Consider the following 20,590-nt stretch of genomic DNA (forward strand, 5'->3'; position numbering starts at 1 on the left):
CCCATACAGCAGCTCACGAAGATTAATCCTACCTCAGGTAGGTGGCAGAACAAGAGGCTCCTTGAACAGGCAACTCTGGCTAGAAGTGAAACAGATGCAGAATACTCCACTTTGAAGTCTAATTGCAATGTTTTCCTGTGTGCACCTTGTTTATTCATTAAGCAAGTCTCCTTGGAAGGCAAAAAGACAAAGCCTGCTTTCTTCTAACACGATCACCAAAGCTTATTTGTATATTTTACGGTATATGAATGAGATTGACACAGGCTCCCCTTCTCTGTTGGTTCATGTAAACACCACCAAGCAAGGAACTGGTGCATAACCTTTCAGAAGTCCTATTTTAAAGGACCGAGAAGAGAAATCCGATAGAGGAGTTTACCCAATCAATGCTATCAGTGTAAGTGATGCACTGCAGTACCTGTGAGAAAGGATGATCTTCTTCATGTTGTCTGCCATGAGGAAGTTATAAAATCTTCTACATTGATCCCATTGCATGAAGGTTTCCTGTGCCCTAGAAAAAACACAGTGCAGAACAATCAAAGCCGTTAATGGAGATCTTGAAAGATCAGATTAATACACCGTAACATCTTATGGCAGCCTAGAGGCTATGTAAACAAATCTCCAGGCCTTCCCTGCCACGGTTTAACCTTTTCCCGGAAATGACTTCCACTTTGATGAAGTTTGGTACTATCAGAAAACAGATCTGCAGTCTCATTTTGCACAAGGCAATTAACTGTTTTGATCAGAGCATTTAAGAGCCATCAATCAAGATATGCAACACTGACAAGAGGATTTTAGTATCGCTTTGCATAAGTTGAATGTAATTTACCTAATGGGACTACCAAGGAAAGGACTAAAACCTGTTGCTGAACAAAGTGTTGTCTATTGCATGTATTAGCTCTGCAGAGGAAATAATTTGTGCAGATGTTTCCAATGTGTACAGGCACTGTTATTGTTTTAGCTTCATTGGCAGGAGCTGTAGGAATAAATACTAGTTGCAGCTGCAAGTGACATCTTAGTTGAAGTCTTTACCTATTCTCAAAGCAGAATAGCACTTCACAGCTTATCTGTTGTTAAAACAGAATTAAAGTTATCCAGACCCCTGTGAGCTCTGCCAGATACCAGCACTCCTTTGCTATGCAGGGTCATGGGCAGGTTATAGCTTTACTCTTAGCAGGGTTTGCTGTTACTGAGGAAACACACTATCATTTACTGAGCAATCTAAGAATGCTGGGAGCAATTTCAGCTACTGAAGTACTCCTGCCATTTAAACATTAATGTACCATGAGAACCGCAGCAGATTTAGCGTGACCTCCCAAGCCACAACCTGCAAGTCCCCTAGCAGACCAAAAGCAAGCTATGTTTTCTTGTAGTAAGCCATGCTGGAGTAAGGAATTTAAAAAAAAAAAAGTCTTCCTTATCTTTTTGTCTAGCCAGACTATACCTACCGTGTTTATGCCAGGGCAGGGGAATGAAGGAGGACAGGAAGATGCACATTTCTTTCTTCACAAAAGATTTCCCAAGCAAACCTTTTAAGTTATTACAAGACATTTGAAGTTAAAGCTACTACATTTCCCTGCAGTTCCTGTGGTGTACAGTAGTGCTCCTAATAGGAAGAGCTGCAGGCACTGAAAAAAAGGCAGCTTCCGGTATTTTGAGGACTGCACAGATTTCAAAGCTGAGGACTCTCCCCACAGCCTGTAGCTACGGTGGGGACGCATTCCACAAGATCAAGCAGCAGAATCAAGCCTGTGCAGGCAGAGATGAAGGAAGAAGGAGACGTGTCCCTGTTTAGCCTCGGGGAACAAATTCCCCAGACTCTGTGTTAATTCATTAAACTAAGAGCCTCATATTCTTCTGGCAGGTCCTAGTATTGCTGCTACTTTATTATGCCCATCTATGGGACTGATGATTAATGCTCTGGAAAGGCTTTCATATTTCAGATCCCTGGTTCTCCTTGCTCAGCACCACTTTTTTCCTTCACTTCTTAAAGTTATTTGGGGGACAAAGGCAGTACAAGCTAATAAAAAAAGAAAATGGAAGTGTAAACTAACTGGTCACGTCTACCCGGGTAATCCACTTTAACGTAGCCCAGAGGGATGAGGCCAGTTATTTTAACCTACCAGACCAAGCCCAGGAAGGCTAAGGCTTAACCCTTCTACCTGGAGGTGCTTCGTACCTCCCCTCCCTCCCACTTCTACAACCAGGGGCGCAAGGCCCTCCCTATCCTGTCTTTTGCTTCGTAGATATTTACTGATGTTGCTTTCCCCTAGCTCTTCAGCTAACTAGCATTTAAAGTAGAAGTAGCTATTAGGTAGGGAGACAAGTGAGAAGCCTTCCTGCTGATTGCCCAGTAAGACATAGCAGATCCTGTGTGACTGGAGATTTGCTAGTAAATGTTTACCCAGCAGGTGGAGTCAAGAGCTCAATAATCCACACAACCCACTGAAGACTTGCATTAAAGTCAGACAAGCAGCTGTTATTTTTCCACAGGAATATCCAAGTGCAGTACTGTTAACCAGGTTGTCCCTGCCCTGCTATTCTACCAGCACATCATGACATACTGCTACAGAAATCGGCTTAGGAACAGCATTACTTGCAACATCGTTTTGGAGATGAGAAATACAATATTGCACAATTGCAGAAGATGAACCAAGTGGACCGCAGCCAGATGTGATCCTTGCAAACCCTGTCTGATGGCTGCAATTGAGGAGCTGTCTTCAGAAGGATGCTCTGTGCTCCATGCCAGAACCCCAAGACAACTAAGAACATTTAACTTGAAACAAAACAGAAAAACTGTTTCTGAAAGCATCTGTTCAGATTTTAAGGGTGGGAACTCATGGGGACCTAGCAGTAGATTATACACTCTTTTAGCAGTAGTCACATCTGATCTCAAAAGGGATTAGGTATGCTGAAATATTACTGAAGTGCATATCAAGCCTTTAGTCACATCTTAATGCTTCCAGAAAAGCTTCTTACTTTCACCTGGAAGAGCTTAACTCGTAAAAGATGTCTTCAGACTGCTGACTATCAAACCAGTCCCTGTACAGGCAGAGCATCAGCAGCCTCAAGAGAGTTCCAGCTACCTTGACCAGGCTGGGAGGCCAAATTCCATAGCGAGCCCCTCACAGGGCTGCCAGTTTCACCATTATGTGCCCAAAGGACCTTGACCCAAATACTCTAGTCTCAGCCTCTTTTGCCCTTCAAATAGTCTCAGGGCTCAAAAGTGCAGTTAAATTACTGTAAAGTCAGCTACACCTTAGTAGTTGTCCGTATGTATGGACAGTAAAAACTGAAAGCAGTAGCTTAGCCAGTTACACTGTTTTAATCTTCATTAACTGTGCATACATGGAAAATCACTGCACATTAGTTGAGCCACCAGTTTTCAAGCAGCAGTGCTGTACCCAGATCCTCCATCAGTAAATACAAGTGTTAACACTAGGTGGAGCCGTTACAGCTCTTGAAGTGCTACAGCCTTGGCTTCCAGGCGGGGAACCACAGGTTAACAATGCAGGCAGACTTCAGGGCTATAAGCCTTCTCCTCCCCACCTTCCAAAGTGTATAACATATTTGCAAGTGCCTCTTCATCTCCTCGTCAGCCCACGGCACTGTCTCAGTGACACATGCTAAGAGGGGAGCATGGACTGACAGTGCACGAGCTGTGTGTCTCTGTTCCAGTCTCCCCAAGTAAGAGCTGCCAGGTAAAACTGCACACTGAAGCCAGAAAAGCTATTACGAACCAACAAATCCTTCTCAGAGAGTGATGAGAAAGTGTAAACTATTGCTTGCAAACCTGGCATCATCTCAGCAGTTTGTCATGCTGCCCAGCCTGCCCGACTGCACAGGGAATGCCTCCTCTTGGGACGCAGTAGCAATTCTGCCATGACACTGAGTTAGGCCAGCTCACACACACAGACCAGAAGCTGCTAGCACGTACCTGGCCAGGCACAGAAAATTTATTTACATTGTTGACAGAAAGCTTATTTGTGCTGCCAAATCAACAAAGCTTTGGTTGCTCCTTCAGGAGGGTGGCATCCCACATGCTGCAGTCTGTCAGACCAGTTCAATGCAAAAGAAGCAGCATGCTCTTCCCCTCGCACCCTGCTAAAGATCTGCCCCCTCCTGCACCCCCAGAACAGACCAGCATGGAGAAGTCTCCAGACCTACCTGAGCGCACTGTACCCCTGGCACACGCTGACGCAGCACAGGACTCGCTCCTGGTTGGCCTGGCTCTCCCCCAGGTATTTGCACACAATGTTTCCGCCCAGGCTGAAGCCCACGACAACCAGCTGGGTCTGAGGGTAGGTCTTCTTGATGTAATTAACCATGGCACTGAATTCCCAGGTGCAACCTAAAAATAAGGACAAAGTCAAGATTCATCTTCTAACATACCTAGATTCCCCCTTCAAGCTTCAGTTGTGTGCTTTAAGTTCAGCTTCTTACCCTTTCTGACTTTTCAATAACCTGAAGGTTTTAAGAGCTCTGATTCACCCATGTGTTTATGTATCTGTTTTATGAGTCCTGTGGACCTTAGCTCATGCCTAGTTCTGACAGAGTGCCAAAGTAAGATGAAATTAACTTGCTTAAAAATCATGGCAACAGCTAATCTGACATTCCAAACTCTTCTTTCTAAAGCAGCTTAAAAAGCAGAGTCCAACAACTCTGGCCTTGACATTACTATTTAAGAACAGCACACATCATTACCTTCCTGAGGCAGTTTGCCACTTCTGAACTTAAGTGGAGTGTCTGGAAAGCAGCTTGCTCCTTTGCTTTTAGCAAGACTGCCATGGATCCTTAAATCCATGCTGATGCAGGGAGGTGATGGAAATGCAGAGCTGGCTTGTCAGGACAGAGCTCTCAGTGGACTGTTGCAAAGCCTGACTAAGCAGGTGCTCTCTGGGATCACAGGGAAGGGTTTAAGCAGAGGCAGCTAGCTGTTTTTAACCACTGAAGGAGTAAAGGATATTGCAGCTTCCTAGAAGATGCATGGGTATCCCCTCTTCAAGAGAGGCGGTAAGTGCCTCTATACAGATCTGTTCTGCTCTCAGCTAACACCCACTTGCATCCCACAGGCTGCAGGCACCGAGGGATCCAGCTTCTGGCAGTACTGGGGTCCTCAGATTGTTTGACAGACTTGAAGGCCTCCACACATGCAACATCTGAGTTCCCACACCTATTTCTCCTGCCTTTGAGTTTGGGAAAAGGAAACATGAAGAGAAGCAGCTGCAAAACTGATGGCATTAGTACACTAGTATCAACTGTCTATGCACTTTGTTAACCTTCCCGTTGGATTTAAGACTGCAAACCGCACAGGAGGCACCACTTGAACAACAGAAATAAAACTCCAGCTGTTTATTCCTGTCTAGAGTGAGAATCTCAGCTCTATCCCGTGGAACTTGTCCAGGGAGATAAAGGCAAAGAGTTGGGATTCTACCCTGTGCCAACCAACAGTGCTCCACTGTGTCCTCACCCCGACTGTAGCATTCTTGCTAGACATCAGACTCGGGCTTTGGCTGGCTCTGGAGTAGACTGAGCACCAGGGTTTGGGTTTACTTCAGTGAAACAGCAGGCTTCTGGCTGAGTGTTTCAGCAGGGCTTGGGCACTTCCTTGTGAACATTCTTAATGAGCAATTTTCCTTAAGATGACAAATGCTGCATTGCTCTAGTTTCCTCTGGAAGAAGCCAGCAGTTGAAATACTTTAGTGTTTGTCGTTCATGATTTAAGGGCAGCTGGCAACTATTCCAGAAATCCAAAACTAGAATAGCAACAGATCAAGCTTGATGTAAAGGCCAGAGGATTCAGAGAATCCCAAGGTTAGGCTACTTGCTCCTCAACAAATAAGTCAGGAATCCAGCAAAAGCTGGAAGGACACTGGTATATTTGGGTTGGAGGCAGAGTAAAGTCTGCTCATGGTCTTGCTGGCACTCCACTTAAAAAGCAACTCTGCCAAGTGATTTACTGTCTTACTCAAAGGAAGTGCTAGGCATTTCTTGCCCTTTCCAAGGCTATAAAAGACTCGGAAAGGTATGTCTTGAGAGGTGCACTACAGAATAACTCCCTAAGGTCTAAAGCAAAGCTCCATGGAGAAAGCTCTCAACTTTTATCAAAAAAGCAAATGCTTTAAGGAGGCCAAGCTTAGTTCCCAAGACAGGGTAGGCTTGAAGCCATTAACAGCCTAGGGCCTCAATACAAAGCGATGTACTTGGTATTCCTGAAATGTTTTCCATGGAGGAGTAGATTTCATAACTATAAAACAAGCAACAAAGCATTACGGTCTATTTGCCTGCCAGACCCAGAATCTCTAAGCACAATATTTCTATTTTGGCAATTAACTGTTCAAGATAAACATTCAAACTGTTAATCCAAACTCTTAGCAGTAAGTATCTTAGTTATCTTTAAAGAAGAAAAAAGAAACTTAACACCAGTCTGCTAAACCCACAATTGACTCCTGACATAATGTACCTATAGATGTTTGCAGTAAAGAGGGACATGAGGGCCCAAAAGAACTCAGGAACAAGCAGATCAGGTTGCAGGCAAGGCGGCCACATTCTACAAAGATCATGTTACTCACTAGCAGGGCAGTTAAGAATACCTGGGGTCACCCTTAACACAATTCCAAATCCTTTACTCCTTTTAATTTCTAGGTCAAGAAAGATTTCCTTATGCTCAATGTGAAAGCCCAAAATCACAGCAGTTAAGCACTACCACTTCTGTAGCTTTGCTGTCATACTGCAGAATTGTTGCTGTTCCTTGACATTTGTGTTACATCCAGGGACCAATCCTCACGTGTCCCTCCTACGACAGAAATGTACTTTCTCAATAGGCTGGTACAAACTCCTCTCATATTACATTTTACAAAGCCTCAGAAGTAGTGTTTATCCTTCAGAGCCAGGTTTGTTTCACATTCCACTAAACTGACATTTCAGCATCTCCAAAATCATGTGAGCAGGCTCTCAGTATTTTTCCAGAAGTTTTCTTGCCAAAAAACTGCCTCCTTGATTAGGATACATGTGCAAGAGCTGGGAGAAGAAACAAGGAAAAGTGAATCCCAGTATTAGCCTTCCCTCTTCCTCACATGTAAGTTCAGTTGAGTTCCTAAGAAACAGCACAAAATTATTATCCTCATTCAGATATGGAAGTTGTGTTATGCTGAAGGAGGCTGATCAAGCCCTAGAAATTCCACAAGCTTGAAAATAACTCCCCAGTTGCCATAAAATACCTACCGTATGTGAACATTCGTGGAGAAGTGAGCTCAATATTTGGTAAGGCTCCCAAGTGATTCAGGACAGCACATCTGTACCCATTTTTTTGCGCATAGTCAACAAAAGTGCGGATATACTGCTTTTCACTATGGTTAGCAATCCCAGGGCAGATTACCATCGTGACATCCTCTGTGCACAGAAAGAGAGAGAAGTTAAGTAAATGTCACTCCATGCAAATTAAGAGATTCAGAAGGTTTCTATTTCAGATCCGTGGGAAACCATCTACCAGAGGCAAGCTAAAAACCCTACTAGTCTGCCAAAAATCCAGTATGGGACAGGAGACTAGCAGCTCTAGTGCTACAGATGTGAAAAAGTAATTCATGTTACAGGAGATGAACAGTTTTCTAACTTCAGGGAAAGCTGCCCAAACAGTTCTACAGGCACTGCCTAGAGACCAAAAGTAAATTCTTCCCTTTGAAGGATGTTTTTGACATTACACGTGTTCTGCCTTCTGACAGCCTGTTGTGACTGCTAAGCGTGTGGAAGCTCTGGAGCCCACTGCTCGTTCATGCACCAAGTAGACCGGCTACACTATTGGTCCCTCGTTTCCCTTCCAGAGTTGGGTGTAACACAGATCTTGAAAATGAAGCTTTGCTAAGCACAGACATTCTGATCAGCTGACATTACTCATGATCTGCTTCGTGGCTAATCTAATGATAGTTGATCTGCTGACACTGTTCACTAGTTTAACAAGATATCATTTCATCAACTAAGAAAGTAATTGTTGTAATTCAAGTAAGCACAGTAAATTACATTCAGGATTAGCATATATGCTTCAAATTAGCTATCAGACTCTTATGTGCAAGCTCCAATGCTTAGCAGCTCTAGCCACTGAATTTTTGCCTCATTAGGAAAGCACTGCTCAGATTCTTTTCAGTGATAAAGATAACAGTAACCGTTCTAGAGCAGCTATGAAGAACCGCATGCAGCTAGCCGCCGTTGTATGATCCCACAGCCTTAACAGGCAAAGGGCACTCCAAACAAGGCTTACCACCAGATTCGCTTTGCCAGCCTCTCACTTGAGGCACAGGTTATGGTACATTTCTTCTGTTCCTTAACTCCATGCAAACAGTTGCCACTAACAGTTAATTAGTCTAGTAGGGTCTCTCCTGCTGTCTGAGATACAGGTATACAGCAAGATGGCCTCATAGCCTCCACACATTGCTTAGTATTGCTCAGCAGTCCCCTTCCATCACCAGAATTAACATCTATCCTTTCTGCTAAATCAAGCAGCAGTGTCCTCATCCACCCCCCAGAGCACAGAATCAAGGTTAAACCACGGCACGTGGTTAGCAGTGATACGCAGCCAGCAGCTGTTTGACTGACCTCCAGTGCAGTGCTCAGACTGCGGCTCAAAGAGATCGAAGGTGGCTGTCGCTCCATCTGGCATCGTGAGGTACTTGCGAAGCCCGTACGGATGTGGTGATCTCACTCTCCCCATTTTTCCGTAAAGGGCAGTCTGGATATGTCCACTCTTTCCCCAGATCAGGGGTGGAATGTACCTGAAAGAGACAGTAATTGAATTGCTTATCCCTGCTGTGTTAACGAGCCTTTGAGAACAGATAAGCACTCCCTTAACAAATCTCCCCCTCGATACCAAATATAGTAACAAATATGAAATTGTTTTTGCTATGACTGAACTGGCAGCACTGATCTTTGCAGCCTTACACAAGAAGAGAGACTGATATGCTCTCAAAGCTGACAAATCAGCACTGATAGCAGCAGCAGAAGCCAAAATCCAGACATTCCTCTATATTGAAACATTACAAGCACAAATGCTTCTCACCAAATAGCAGAGGCCTTGTGCCTCCGTGAGATCGGGACAGCATGTTGCTAGCCAACCAAACTGACCTCCAAAACCTGGAAAACGTTGTAAATCTTTTTTAATTGAAACACTGAGGCCTGCCGGGTTGAGCCACGTGAACTTGCGTAAGCACTTGACTGTACAAGCCAGTGGCAGAAATGACAGGACTGATAGCAAATTCTAGAAGACCGAAAGCCCCAAGACTTGATGGTTGGGATGATTTTACACAGAACTGCTTTTCTCAGTTAAGTGAACAGTACAGGGGGATTTTGCCCCTCAAGCAGAGTTAGGTAAAGCTGGGACAGTTTCAAAAGGACCTGTCAGAACTGGCCATCCAAGCTCCACTGAATCCCTTTCAACATGAGGGGGGAACTCTACCAATTACCTTTGTTTATCAAGGGCATACTAAAGCTAGACGATGAAGCAGGTTGTCTTTCTTTTCCTGGCTTACCGGCCCTCAAAAAACACATGGGGGAAACACAGCTATTAGCTGGAAGGGGTTAAAGGCTTAGTTATCAGTTTTGTTAGCACAAGCAGAGCTGCAAGTGGTTTAACTGGAGACATACTGTTGCCTACGTGGTGGTGGTGGGGCAGTCACCTGGCCACTCTGCAAAGGACAGACTAAGCTAATGCCTTGAAAAAGATAGTTACATCAATTCTCAATAGGAGAGCACGAATGATTTATTGTTTAGGAGAACAGCAGTCCCAGGGGACATGCTTCCAGTTCAGGAGCTCTGCTACACAGAGCAGGGTATCCAGAAGAAGCTTGAGAGCTGCTGACATCACCTTGGATCCTGAGAGATTAGCAACTCCCTCCCCATTTTTTTTTTTTTTTGGCTTCCTGCAATTATTCCCTTTACTGCTTGAGACCACATGAAGCAGAGCGCCTGTTCTTTCATGTTTTCCCCTGTTCACATAAAACTAGGCAGCTTGGGTCTCGGATTTACTACTTAAACCCATAATCCACTAGAATGTGACAGAAACCTTGCCTCCTTTGCACTCTGACACTGCCTACTCACACAGCTGGACCTTATTCCCCATGCCAGCTCTTATGTGTTGTATCCACAACTCCCTGTTCCCCCTACACACTCCTCAAAAAAAAGAAAATAAAAGAGACTTCCTACAAAAATAGGAACTTGCTTATTTAGCAAGACAAGAGTAGCAGTACACTCTTTCTCCCTGTTCTCTTCCCTCATTCATGAGGGAGACTTCTTACACTCAATGCAACACAGTAGTTCACTGCACAGTTTCACTCAGTTTTTGCAAGTGCACTTCCCAAACAGACCAAAAATAGATTCCCATAGAAGTAGATACCACTTCAATAAAAGCTACAAAAGCTGCCAACTGATGGTTGTAACCTTGTAAATTTGCCCTCAGTGCATCCCGAATTTGATCACTCAACTATAAAGCTTTTAAAAGAATCTGCATGAGGCTAGCAGCACTATCTTTTATCAGCGCAGCATCTCTGTACTGGGAGATATGCACTGCAGGTGAGTCTTGCCAGGCGCAATATGCAGCATGCCAGCCGCGCACAGATTCCCAGCAATGATGTGGGACTGTACAAGCTCATCCTCTGCAATTGCTAGTAGAGATGGAAAGCAGTCAGTGGATACATTCTCACGATTCAAAGTAGATACCTCCACTGGCATAGTGCAGTCAGCGTAAACAAGGCTGCACAAGAACTACAGATGGTTCTGCTCAAGTCACATACAGCTCACTGCAGAGGGTTTTGAACAGCAACTATTATGCCAGATGGAAGAGACACTGCTCTTCTAGCATAAGAAAAAGCAGCTAGCGTCACCCCAGTCATTCACGTTACAACCAGTTCAGGTCAGTAGCCATACCCCACACCAGACAGTGCTTAACTGGCTTTTTTGTCTTCTTTCACAGAAGCGCTTTGCAGATGGGGTTTGCTAGCAGTGCCTTTTTTGAGAAGAGGTGTCAAATACAACCTATAATAAGAATCTGCAGCTCTTTTAGAAGAGACTCAGATGTCAACATTGTTGCATGGTTTCTAATCTTAGGTTAAGCACATGCATCGGAAAGTTTTGGTGATTCTGCTTCTATACAGCACTTCTCAAATCAAAGATTACGCCAGGCAAAACCCAAAGTCTTACCCCATAGGGCTACCAGGAAAGCAATTTCTCCAGCTACAAGTCAAGTTATACAGCTGTGACTGATTACTGCTACCACCTTGATTTTAAAAAAAAAAAAAAAAAAAAAAAAGGATCTCTGCAAGCAGCAATCCTTTCCTCATGTTTACCTACAGTTCAGCTTCCCGGGGTAAGTTACAGTCATCCAGGGGAACAGCTGCAGCAGCGCATACCACAGGATGTTGGCAGAGAGGCAATTAGAAGAGTCTTCAAAGCCTCACCACTACTGCTGGAGTTTAAATGAAGACAAATGGCTTCAAGCATACTGCTTACCAAGACTGTACTACTTACCACAGCCTGCCTCCCCAGGTCACAGCCAGTTTCTTTGGGGAAAAAAATCCCCAAACCTGCCTTCAAATAACCCGACTGAAAGTTACCTGAAGTACTGATCTTCAGTAAGTCAAACCTTTACACTGCTTTTACCTAGGCAAACAGCACATGCAGTTTCATTGAGATGTTCTTCATTGAAGGAAAGACTAAAACCAAGGCAGTCATCCCTGTGACTCCATCCATAATGACGGACAAATGCTACCTATGGGTTCCACATTTCCATGTGAAGGCTAAAACTGTGTGAAGTCCTATGGACAAGGGTGCATTCCCTGCTCACTGCCTTCAGAGTGCACAAGCTAGTGTTTCTGAGCATCCTACGGACCAAGCAAGTAAAATGCTCAGCTTATTTTTTACGTTAACTCCAGTCAGTTGTTTAAGCATCATGCTGCCTGCAGCAAACATGTGCTAGTGTTAGTCACTCTGCATGTAACTACACTCTTCTAGATAAATATTCAAAGGTCAAGTTCCAGCATGAGTAATGTGCATAGGACAGTACTCTGATGCAGAGATTTGTTACTCCCACTTAGTCATACTTATGCATGTTAAGTATATTTCTGCAGTTTGTACTTAAAAATAAAGCAGTTAAAGCTCTGAAACACAGGCAAGTGTTAGAGCAGCAGCTTGTTATCTCAACTATTTTTTTTTTCACTACTGCCCATCAGCCTTTAAGCAATAGGCTTATGGTGAGATAGATACCGTAAAATCCCTTAAGTATCCACGCTCCAGGAGACTGAATATCACAAGACTTCAACAGGGAGGGGGAAAGAAGTTGCCCAGATTGTACAGATCTTGCATAATCAGTGAAAAAACTAAGGCAGACTAAAACTCACCTTACCAGACTGATGCAAAAGCAGGCAGCTATTAAAAATATTAATTTACCAAGACAAGTTGCCAATCTAACCTACTACAAAGCCCTATAAAGCCTTGACAGTAACAAAGTGATGCCCCTGTATCACTGCGTTCCAGTAAAAGCTGTCCTCAGCTGATGGACAAGTTTAACTTTGCAAAGCATCCTTATAATCTATAGCAGAATCAGGCATATGATCTGTCCGTCTGACTATTTCTGTTGACCTTCCATTTTGGCAATGGATAAATCTGTTTTTGAAAGTCTTCCTATGAGTGACTTCTATCTACGTTTTTGAGACAAAGTCTACAAGAACTTCCAAGACCAAGTACTGAGCATAATAGTGCACGACTGTACAGGATTGAAGGACAAGGCATCTTTTTATCCAGGGTTTGTGTGGACTTTCAGCTTGCTTTTACTAAAGCCATACAAAGAGGAGGGCATAGAAAGAACTCTACAGCCACGAAGGTGCACGATACCACACTGGTGAGGCAAAAAAAATAGCCAGGAATTATGCAAGAGTCCTCACCCTCTGAAATTGCAGATCAGATAAGCTAAATTTTATTTAAGCCATATTATGTGTAAAACAATTCCAGAGACATTTTCATACTCAATCCAGCTGAAAAACTTAACTACACAGTGCTGGTAGCAATAGCTAGCACAGATTGTTTTGCAATGAAACCAACATTCCTCATGGGAAACAGCTGAAAAGAGATGTTCCTCCAAAACAATCATTCTGTAAGCAGAAGATGATGTACTCAGGCTATTTTTCTTATGGCTCACCTTAATAAAACAAGCTCAGCAGGGTGTGACACATGGAAACATGAGTTGGATATGCAGACTGAGCAACTAAGTAGTATCCACAGTTTAAGGAGCATTCAAGCATTACCCTTTAGACATTATACTAAAACTACCACTACTGCTAAATTTAACCATGTCTTTCAAACAAGGGCCCTTCACTCATAAAAGCAGATGGCTTCTCTCTGGCATTGATATTAAGTAGAAACATGGAAAGCGTTCAAGGACATAACAGACTTCAACTTCTCTATAATGCCTGCTATAAACCCAAGTGGTTTCGAAAAGCAGAGTACTGTAGAGATTACTCCAATACAGCAAGTTTCACTGTATGGAGATGAGTCACTATGCATTCCTTGGCGTGCCCTGTTCCAGCAAAGCTGCTCACAGATGTACGAGAGCCCAGGCACAGATACCATGTCTACAAGCAGCATTTCCAATGTTCTGCAATAGTGGTTTAGAGATGACAGGAGCTGAGCAGCCAGCGGGGTGGTGAATAGCAGTCAGGAAGACTTCTTGCCAAAGAGGTACATGCATGCCCACATAAGCACGAGGATGATGTACCATAGCACAGACAAGCAAGTGCTGATAACATAGGAGATCCAAAGGCAAAGTTGTGTTGCACTGGAAACAAAATATCGCAGTTTCTGTGAAACAAAAACGGCTTCCCAGTTTGCTTCAGACCCAGAGGCTTTCAACTGCCTCATTTCCCTGTTTAGATTTGGTCAGCTGCAATAAATATCAGACACTCTGAGTAAAGACAAATATTTGAGGCAGTTAGTTATGGCTTCCAGTAGCCAGTCCTATAACTTCCAGTAACAGGATTCTGCAACAGAAGGCAGGAGAACAGGTCTGGGGATACCAGTTACTTATTATGGAAGCTGACTTATATGGCACAACAAGTACAGAGTTCATCAGTCTTCACTGGCTAAGTGAATTCACAGCCAGCTACATAAAACAGCTCACAACTGCTAACGTTTTAGCTCCAAATGCTGTTTCAGCTGTGCAGCACAGCCCCACATCTTGATAGGTGGCTGTCCACAACAGTGCCCGAGAGCAAGAGAATTCCTAAGTGTTTCACAAACATTCTCCTAGAATTTTAATGTTAAAAACAATTCCAGCATGTGATTGTAGATTAAGTTTTAGTGGCTCTCAGGCAGCAGATTATGATTTTAGAGCACGTACATTGCCAGTATGCAGGAATTTAGGAAAGCAGCAGCTGTATAAGCGGCTCACACAAAGCACATAAACACTGTGCTATTTTTATTAGCAAGCATCAGCATTCAGGTCCTCAAAGATCTGAAGTGGAACTTCAGCAACAGGCTTATTTCTGGAGCATTACTTCATTTCATGTGAGGAGATTAACACTTTAAACATTAACTCTTACATCAGCTTTGATGTGCTGTAGTACATTAGATACTGATGGCAAGAAAGCAGAGCCTACAATTTGTCCATGTCAGGAGACACCCTGAGAACTGCCACCTGCATTACAACAGGCAACAGGTTACTTTTGTCCCCTTTGTAAAGCAGTTTGGAGGTATTTAACGGATGCTTTACAAATCAAACCTTGTTTGAATCTTGTCCCTTATTTGATGCTAGGGAATGCAATTTGAATTCCAATCAAGAAAGCTCATCTAACCTCCCCCCCCCCCAATATGTAGAAAGCAGCTTTGTCTACATCAGCTCAGCTAGACTGTTCAATGTGATGAAGACACAGCAAATAGTAACAGCAAAATTTTAAAGCAGCTTACAGAGCTTCCATGTCCCCTGAGCCTCTGAAAAAGAGACTAACATAAGTGGAGAAGTGTTTGCTGCCCACAGAAACTGCATGAAGTCAGAACTATTTAAAAGTACAGACTGGCCTCCTTGGTTAAACCACCTCCTTCCCAATTTAGGCAGCTTGTATTTAGTAAAGGGCCCATCACACCCCTCCTCAATCTTCAGTGACTACAAGAAGTCTTCTAGTCAAAACAGGGCATGAGTATGCATTGGGTTTGTGTGGTAAGGTTTTGGTAGCTGGAGGGCTACAGGGGTGGCTTCTGTGAGAAGCAGCCAGAAGCCTCCCCTATGTCTGACAGAGCCAATGCCAGCTGGCTACAAGAGGGACCCACCAGCAGCCAAGGCCGAGCACATCAGCGATGGTGATAGCACCTCTGGGATAACACATTTAAGTGGGGGGAAAAAAAAAACCCACACCAAAAAACTGTGCAACAGCAGCCAGAGACAGGAGTGAGAATATGTGAGAGGAACAACACTGCAGACACCAAGGTCAGAGGAGGGGGAGGAGGTGCTCCAGGCGCTGGAGCAGAGATTCCCCTGCAGCCCATGGAAAAGACCACAGCAAGGCAGGCTGTCCCCCTGCAGGCCATGGAGGTCAACGCTGGAGCAGATATCTGCCTGGAGCCTGTGGAGGACCCCACACTGGAGCAGGGGGATGCCCAAAGGGGGCTGTGACACCATGGGAAGCCTGCACTGGAGCAGGCTCCTGGCAGGACCTGTGGATCCATGAAGACAGGAGCCCAGGCTGGAGCAGGTTTGCTGGCAGGACTTGTGACCCTGGGGGACTCACACTGGAGCAGTCTGTTCCTGAAGGACTGTACCCTGTGGGAGGGACCCATGCTGGAGCAGTTTGTGAAGAACTGCAGCCCATGGGAAGGACTCGGGATGGAGAAGTTCGCAGAGGACTGTCTCCCATGCGAGGGACCCCAGGCTGGAGCAGGGGCAGAGCATGAGGAGTCCTCCCCCGAGGAGGAAGGAGTGGCAGAGACAACTTGTGATGAACTGACCACAACCCCCACCCTCTGTCCCCCTGCACCGCTCAGAGGGAAGAGAGAGAGAAATCGGGAGTAAAGTTAAGCCCAGGAAGAAAGGAGGGATGAGGGGAAGGTGTTTTAAGATTTAGTTTTTATTTTCTCAACACCTCACTCTGATTGGATTGGTAATAAATTAAAGTCGTTTCCCCAAGTGGAGTCTGTTTTGCCCATGACTGTAATTGGTGAATGATGTCTCCCTGTCCTTATCATGAGCCTTTCATTATATTTTCTCTCCCCTGTCCAGCTGAGGAGGGGAGGGATAGAGCAGCTTCGGTGGGCACCTGGCATCCAGCCAGGGTCAACCCACCACACAGTTTTCCAGCACATCTTCCTTGCTGATAAGAGCTGGAGAATGCAAGGCTGCTGCCAATGCCACAGCAGAGCACCTAGAAAGGACTCAAGACCCCCCAAGGCTGCTTCTCTCCCTAAGGTCAATGCTTCAGCTTACCAATAGGGAACTGCCATTCTTCTCTACCTCTCAACACACTCACCTGCCAAAGCTTCAGGAGTAACACTGTTGTTCTAGTTTATTATTCTCCTAGAAGCATTCCTCCCAGGGTAAAACACTAAGAAGCTGACAGGAATCAAACACTGTTTGCTATTAGATGGAAGAAAAGAACATTGAAAAGCTTGAAGCCAGGTTTTCTGACTACTTGTCTCCTTGCATCTAGGAGAAAAGCAATGACAGTGCAAAAGAGCCTTCTGGTACCAGGCAGTCTGCTTATCCAGTACAGGTTACTGTGCAAACAAAGGATAAGAAGGATCTAGGCTGGATTTTTGACAGTGTTTACTAACAGCCTTGACAGTCATTTGCCTCAATCTTTGAGGAGCTTGCCTTTATTAATGATAAAAGTGTGCAGACAGCAAGGATAATTATTTTCAATAAGGATGACACTTGTGCCATACCCCTACAGGAATAAAGATACACACACGCACTTGATGGTAGAAGAAATTGGGAACAGTCAAAAAATCTCTAGCTCAGTACAGCAAGCACTGGCCAAATTTGTCCTCATGAATCAAAGAGCCACTGCTGCATTTCTAGAGGAATAAGAGAGCAGATGGCAGGCTTTCTGTACCAATTTGAAAAACAGGAAAAGGAGACAGCTGCAGCCAGGGGTTAGGCCCGAGTGCTTGAGGGCACCAATAGCTGTGCTGATTTGCAAGAGCTTCCATGCAAGAAGCAGTTCTTTGAATGAAAAAGGGTCTGATTATGCTACCCCACTTGGTAAGCCAAAGTACAGAGCTGGACAGGGGTAGAGGGAAGGGAAATGAAGAGGTAAGAAAACATGAGCTCTAGGAAGAGTCTATTGCTTACCAGGGTTTGATCGATATGTATAAAGCTTCTAGCAGTTTAGAGAATTGTAAGAAGCAACACTAACATCTACAAGTACAAGGTACGTGGCACACAGCCATCTCAGGCAGTTTTACTATCCAAAGCTCTTAAATTATTCATCCACCACCGCTTGGCTTACTGACTGATGCTACGGTTACAATGTATTGAATAAGTCCATAGGCGAGGATGGTGCCATGAAGGGGAAATAAAATCCAAAAGTATTTTTTCCAAGTATTTTTGAATAGCCACACAGATAGAGTAACTTTGCTCATTTCTGCTTTCTCTCTGCCACCCTGTTTTTTCCAGCAATACCCTCACCCCTTCCTCCCTTAAGCATAAGGGAGCTGAACAAACTGGGTCTGAAAGCCAGTTCACAGCTATACAGAAGAACTGGTCTTATAACAGACCTTACAGCAAACCCACTACTGATACAACAGAAGGGATTGCTAGGCTACTTATTTTGCTTTCATGGTAGAATTTGAAAAGAGCTGCTTAATCAGCTTTCCTAACACTCTGAATAATTAGCAAGTAATCAGAGCCTTACAAGATTTTTCAGTCGAGTATGGCACAAGCTGTTTTCACATAGCTTTTTGCTAATTAGTTCTACAAACTATTTCATGCATAATTGCAGGAATTTAAATATGTTTGTTCCCCTTTAGTCTCCAGGTGACTTTCATGCCTGAAGACAAGATTTCTTTGATTTTTTTTAATTTCTGTATTAAAAAAGTCTGTGATAACATCAATAGAATAGCAAAAAAAAAAATCACATATACATCATCTTAGAGTTGTCTCTCCTGTAAGCCCTTTCAATCCCCAAGAGCAATTATATTCCTGTCTCTCCTAACATAGGTATACAGGTAACAAGACTGAACAACTACTTATTGACACATTTGGTTCTAGTTTGTTTCAGCTGAGTTTGTTTCCTGGGGTCTTGCAAGCCTTCGAGGCAATGTTCTGCCCAAGAACCATGTGTTAGAAATCACTGCTACAGCCTTCAGAGGAGTTGGCAAGCCTGAGCTCTGAGCTGATCCAGAGAAAGCAAACAACCCAAGATTGCACACTATTAACACAACACTAGGGTTCCGCAAGAAGCTCTTCACTCCTGCAATTAATGCAGAACAGGTATACTGCCATTTTTAGACATGTCCTGCATTTGCACTCCTTTGGGAATACTTTATTCTCCAACTGAGTGAAAGTCCAAAACGTGCCTCTAATATAGTAGTGCTAGGAGCTTGTGCCATGAGAACAGAGCTGGAATAGTAAAACGGAATCTGAAGTAGCTTATAATCTGTTTCCAAAGATTAGTCTGATACTAATATGCCTTCAAGACTGGTAAATAGCACAGCCTCATGCTTGCTCTTTCAGTGATGAGGGATATGTCAATCTGGAGTGCCAACACTGAGATGACAAGTGTCTAAAATACACTAAGGAGGTTCTGGTTACCTAGTATTTTTTTAGGGAAGCAACTGCTTTGCACTTAAGGCACTAGCGATAATCAAGAATCCAATTTCAATGCTCAGCTTCAACACACACTTGTGTTACTACCAAACTCTGAGTGCATCAGGGAACCCTCTTTGGGCTCTAATTTAAAATGGATAATACTTTGTTTCCTCTAAGAGTTTACAGATCCTATGGCCCAAGATCTTACACCTTATGTAATCAAGGCACCTAACACAGCACTGCTAAAAGCCTCTCATCTCCCCTAGGATGACTATCATTAAGTCCGCTTGACTTTTGAGATCCAAAAGGAAGGTTCATGCAGCTGCGCTCAGTGCTTACTAGATAATTGATGTATTTAGGGCTTCTAAATAGGACTTGCAAGTTTTTAAAGTGATTGCAGAAGAGAAATACTGTAATCAAAGTCCTTGTACCTCCAAAGCCTCATGAAATTGTAGTAAATGCTTCATATTACTGGTGAAGGTAAGGGCAGCTGCACTGATTCTGGAGGTCCTAGAATGGAAGGTCAAGGATCAGCCTGCTCAGATACAGAGTTGACTTAAGGTGAATTTGAAAGTGGATTCAATAGGCTCAGAGCTGGCTGGTATGTCATTACTTTATTAAACTAGTTATGATGATGTGCTCTACCCAGTAATAAATTTCATTAGTCTTCAATCAACTTAAGGCACTTCAAATAAGAGTAGGCACTTTAAAACTAATAGGCATCCCTGTGTTCATTTTAAGTGCATGGACACACCATGAAAACATGTCCTTCCTGTGAGCCCTGACAGATTTCTCCCCTAATAGAAAGGAGAGCACATGAACAGGAACAAGTGCTGATTGCATCCATCCCTCCCCCATTTCCACAGACAGTGGGCTATATAGTGCTGGTATAGTACAATGTCAGCATACAGCTACTATGCAGAGAGGTAGAGATGACTTTTTCCATACATCCATGGAGGGCCCTGCACAATAAGGCCTGGTCCTAAACCCAGGTACCTGGAACACTAACAATAATGAAATGCTTGACTTGGAACAGGTTTATTTCATCAAGAGAATACCCTTACATCCAGGTTTAAGAAACACACTAGGCAGAAAAATTGTTAAGTGCAGCTCTTCTCCCTGTAATGCAGGTCAACATGGAAAAAATATACTACTTACTCTTTGGTCAAAAGTGGGCAGGATTTGAGTAGAAAGCGGGCCAAAGCAGAGTCCTGGTAAATGAGTTCAGGAGGGGCAGTTGGGCTTTTTAAATTCAAGCAGCGAACAATAACATACAGAACAGCAGCAACTGCAGCTAGCTTCACCCCATCAAACACCGCCGGCAGCTCACTGGTTTCCAACATTGCACTCATTTTGAGCCTGGAGATAAAAAACGATATTAAAGCTTTTTGCAATATACTGTTGGATATGAATATCAATTGCCATGTTAAATATAAGACTCTGCTAACTAACTAAATTTGTCAGTTAACACTGCTACAAAAATCCTCACATATGAACTCAGACTAGCAACTTCTAAGATAAAGGAAGTTTATTTTGTACTGCTCTAAACACCCTGACCACCAGAGGAAATAGAAACCGGGTGATCAGCTGGGAAGGATATTTATTCCTAATCAGTGCTGCACTAGAATTGCAACAGCGTCTCAGGTGTCTACAGTCTGCAGACAGTCAATACTTTCATGATCTTGGCCAAGACTATCCGGCTCAAATAGAAGCTGAGTGAAAAGCCAGGCTATAAAGGCGCATCGGCAGCTTTGGATGTGTGTTTCTTTCCAGATGTACAAGCCAGGCTCAAAAAGGAGAACTTGAAAGAACTACTGT

The 20,590-nt window shown here is 43.8% G+C and overlaps 1 protein-coding gene across 3 annotated transcripts in view; it reads right to left on the reverse strand.

Annotated features, from left to right (window-relative positions):
* Nucleotides 1-20,590, reverse strand: part of ABHD2 (abhydrolase domain containing 2, acylglycerol lipase) — a 42,925-nt gene that overhangs the window by 11,443 nt on the left and 10,892 nt on the right. For all 3 annotated transcript variants that reach the window (XM_087744026.1, XM_087744027.1, XM_087744028.1), the window contains exons 3-7: nt 19,931-20,131; nt 8,587-8,762; nt 7,222-7,389; nt 4,165-4,348; nt 416-508 (exon numbers count right to left, since the gene is read on the reverse strand). In XM_087744026.1, coding sequence (XP_087600152.1) covers nt 416-508; nt 4,165-4,348; nt 7,222-7,389; nt 8,587-8,762; nt 19,931-20,124 — 815 coding nt within the window. In that variant the 5' untranslated portion in view covers nt 20,125-20,131. The remainder of the gene's footprint in view (nt 1-415; nt 509-4,164; nt 4,349-7,221; nt 7,390-8,586; nt 8,763-19,930; nt 20,132-20,590) is intronic.

This window comes from Nipponia nippon, unplaced genomic scaffold (assembly GCF_047370975.1).
Source record: "Nipponia nippon isolate SJK-2023a ecotype South Korea unplaced genomic scaffold, ASM4737097v1 scaffold_9, whole genome shotgun sequence".
In the NCBI taxonomy this organism is placed as follows: Eukaryota; Metazoa; Chordata; class Aves; order Pelecaniformes; family Threskiornithidae; genus Nipponia; species Nipponia nippon.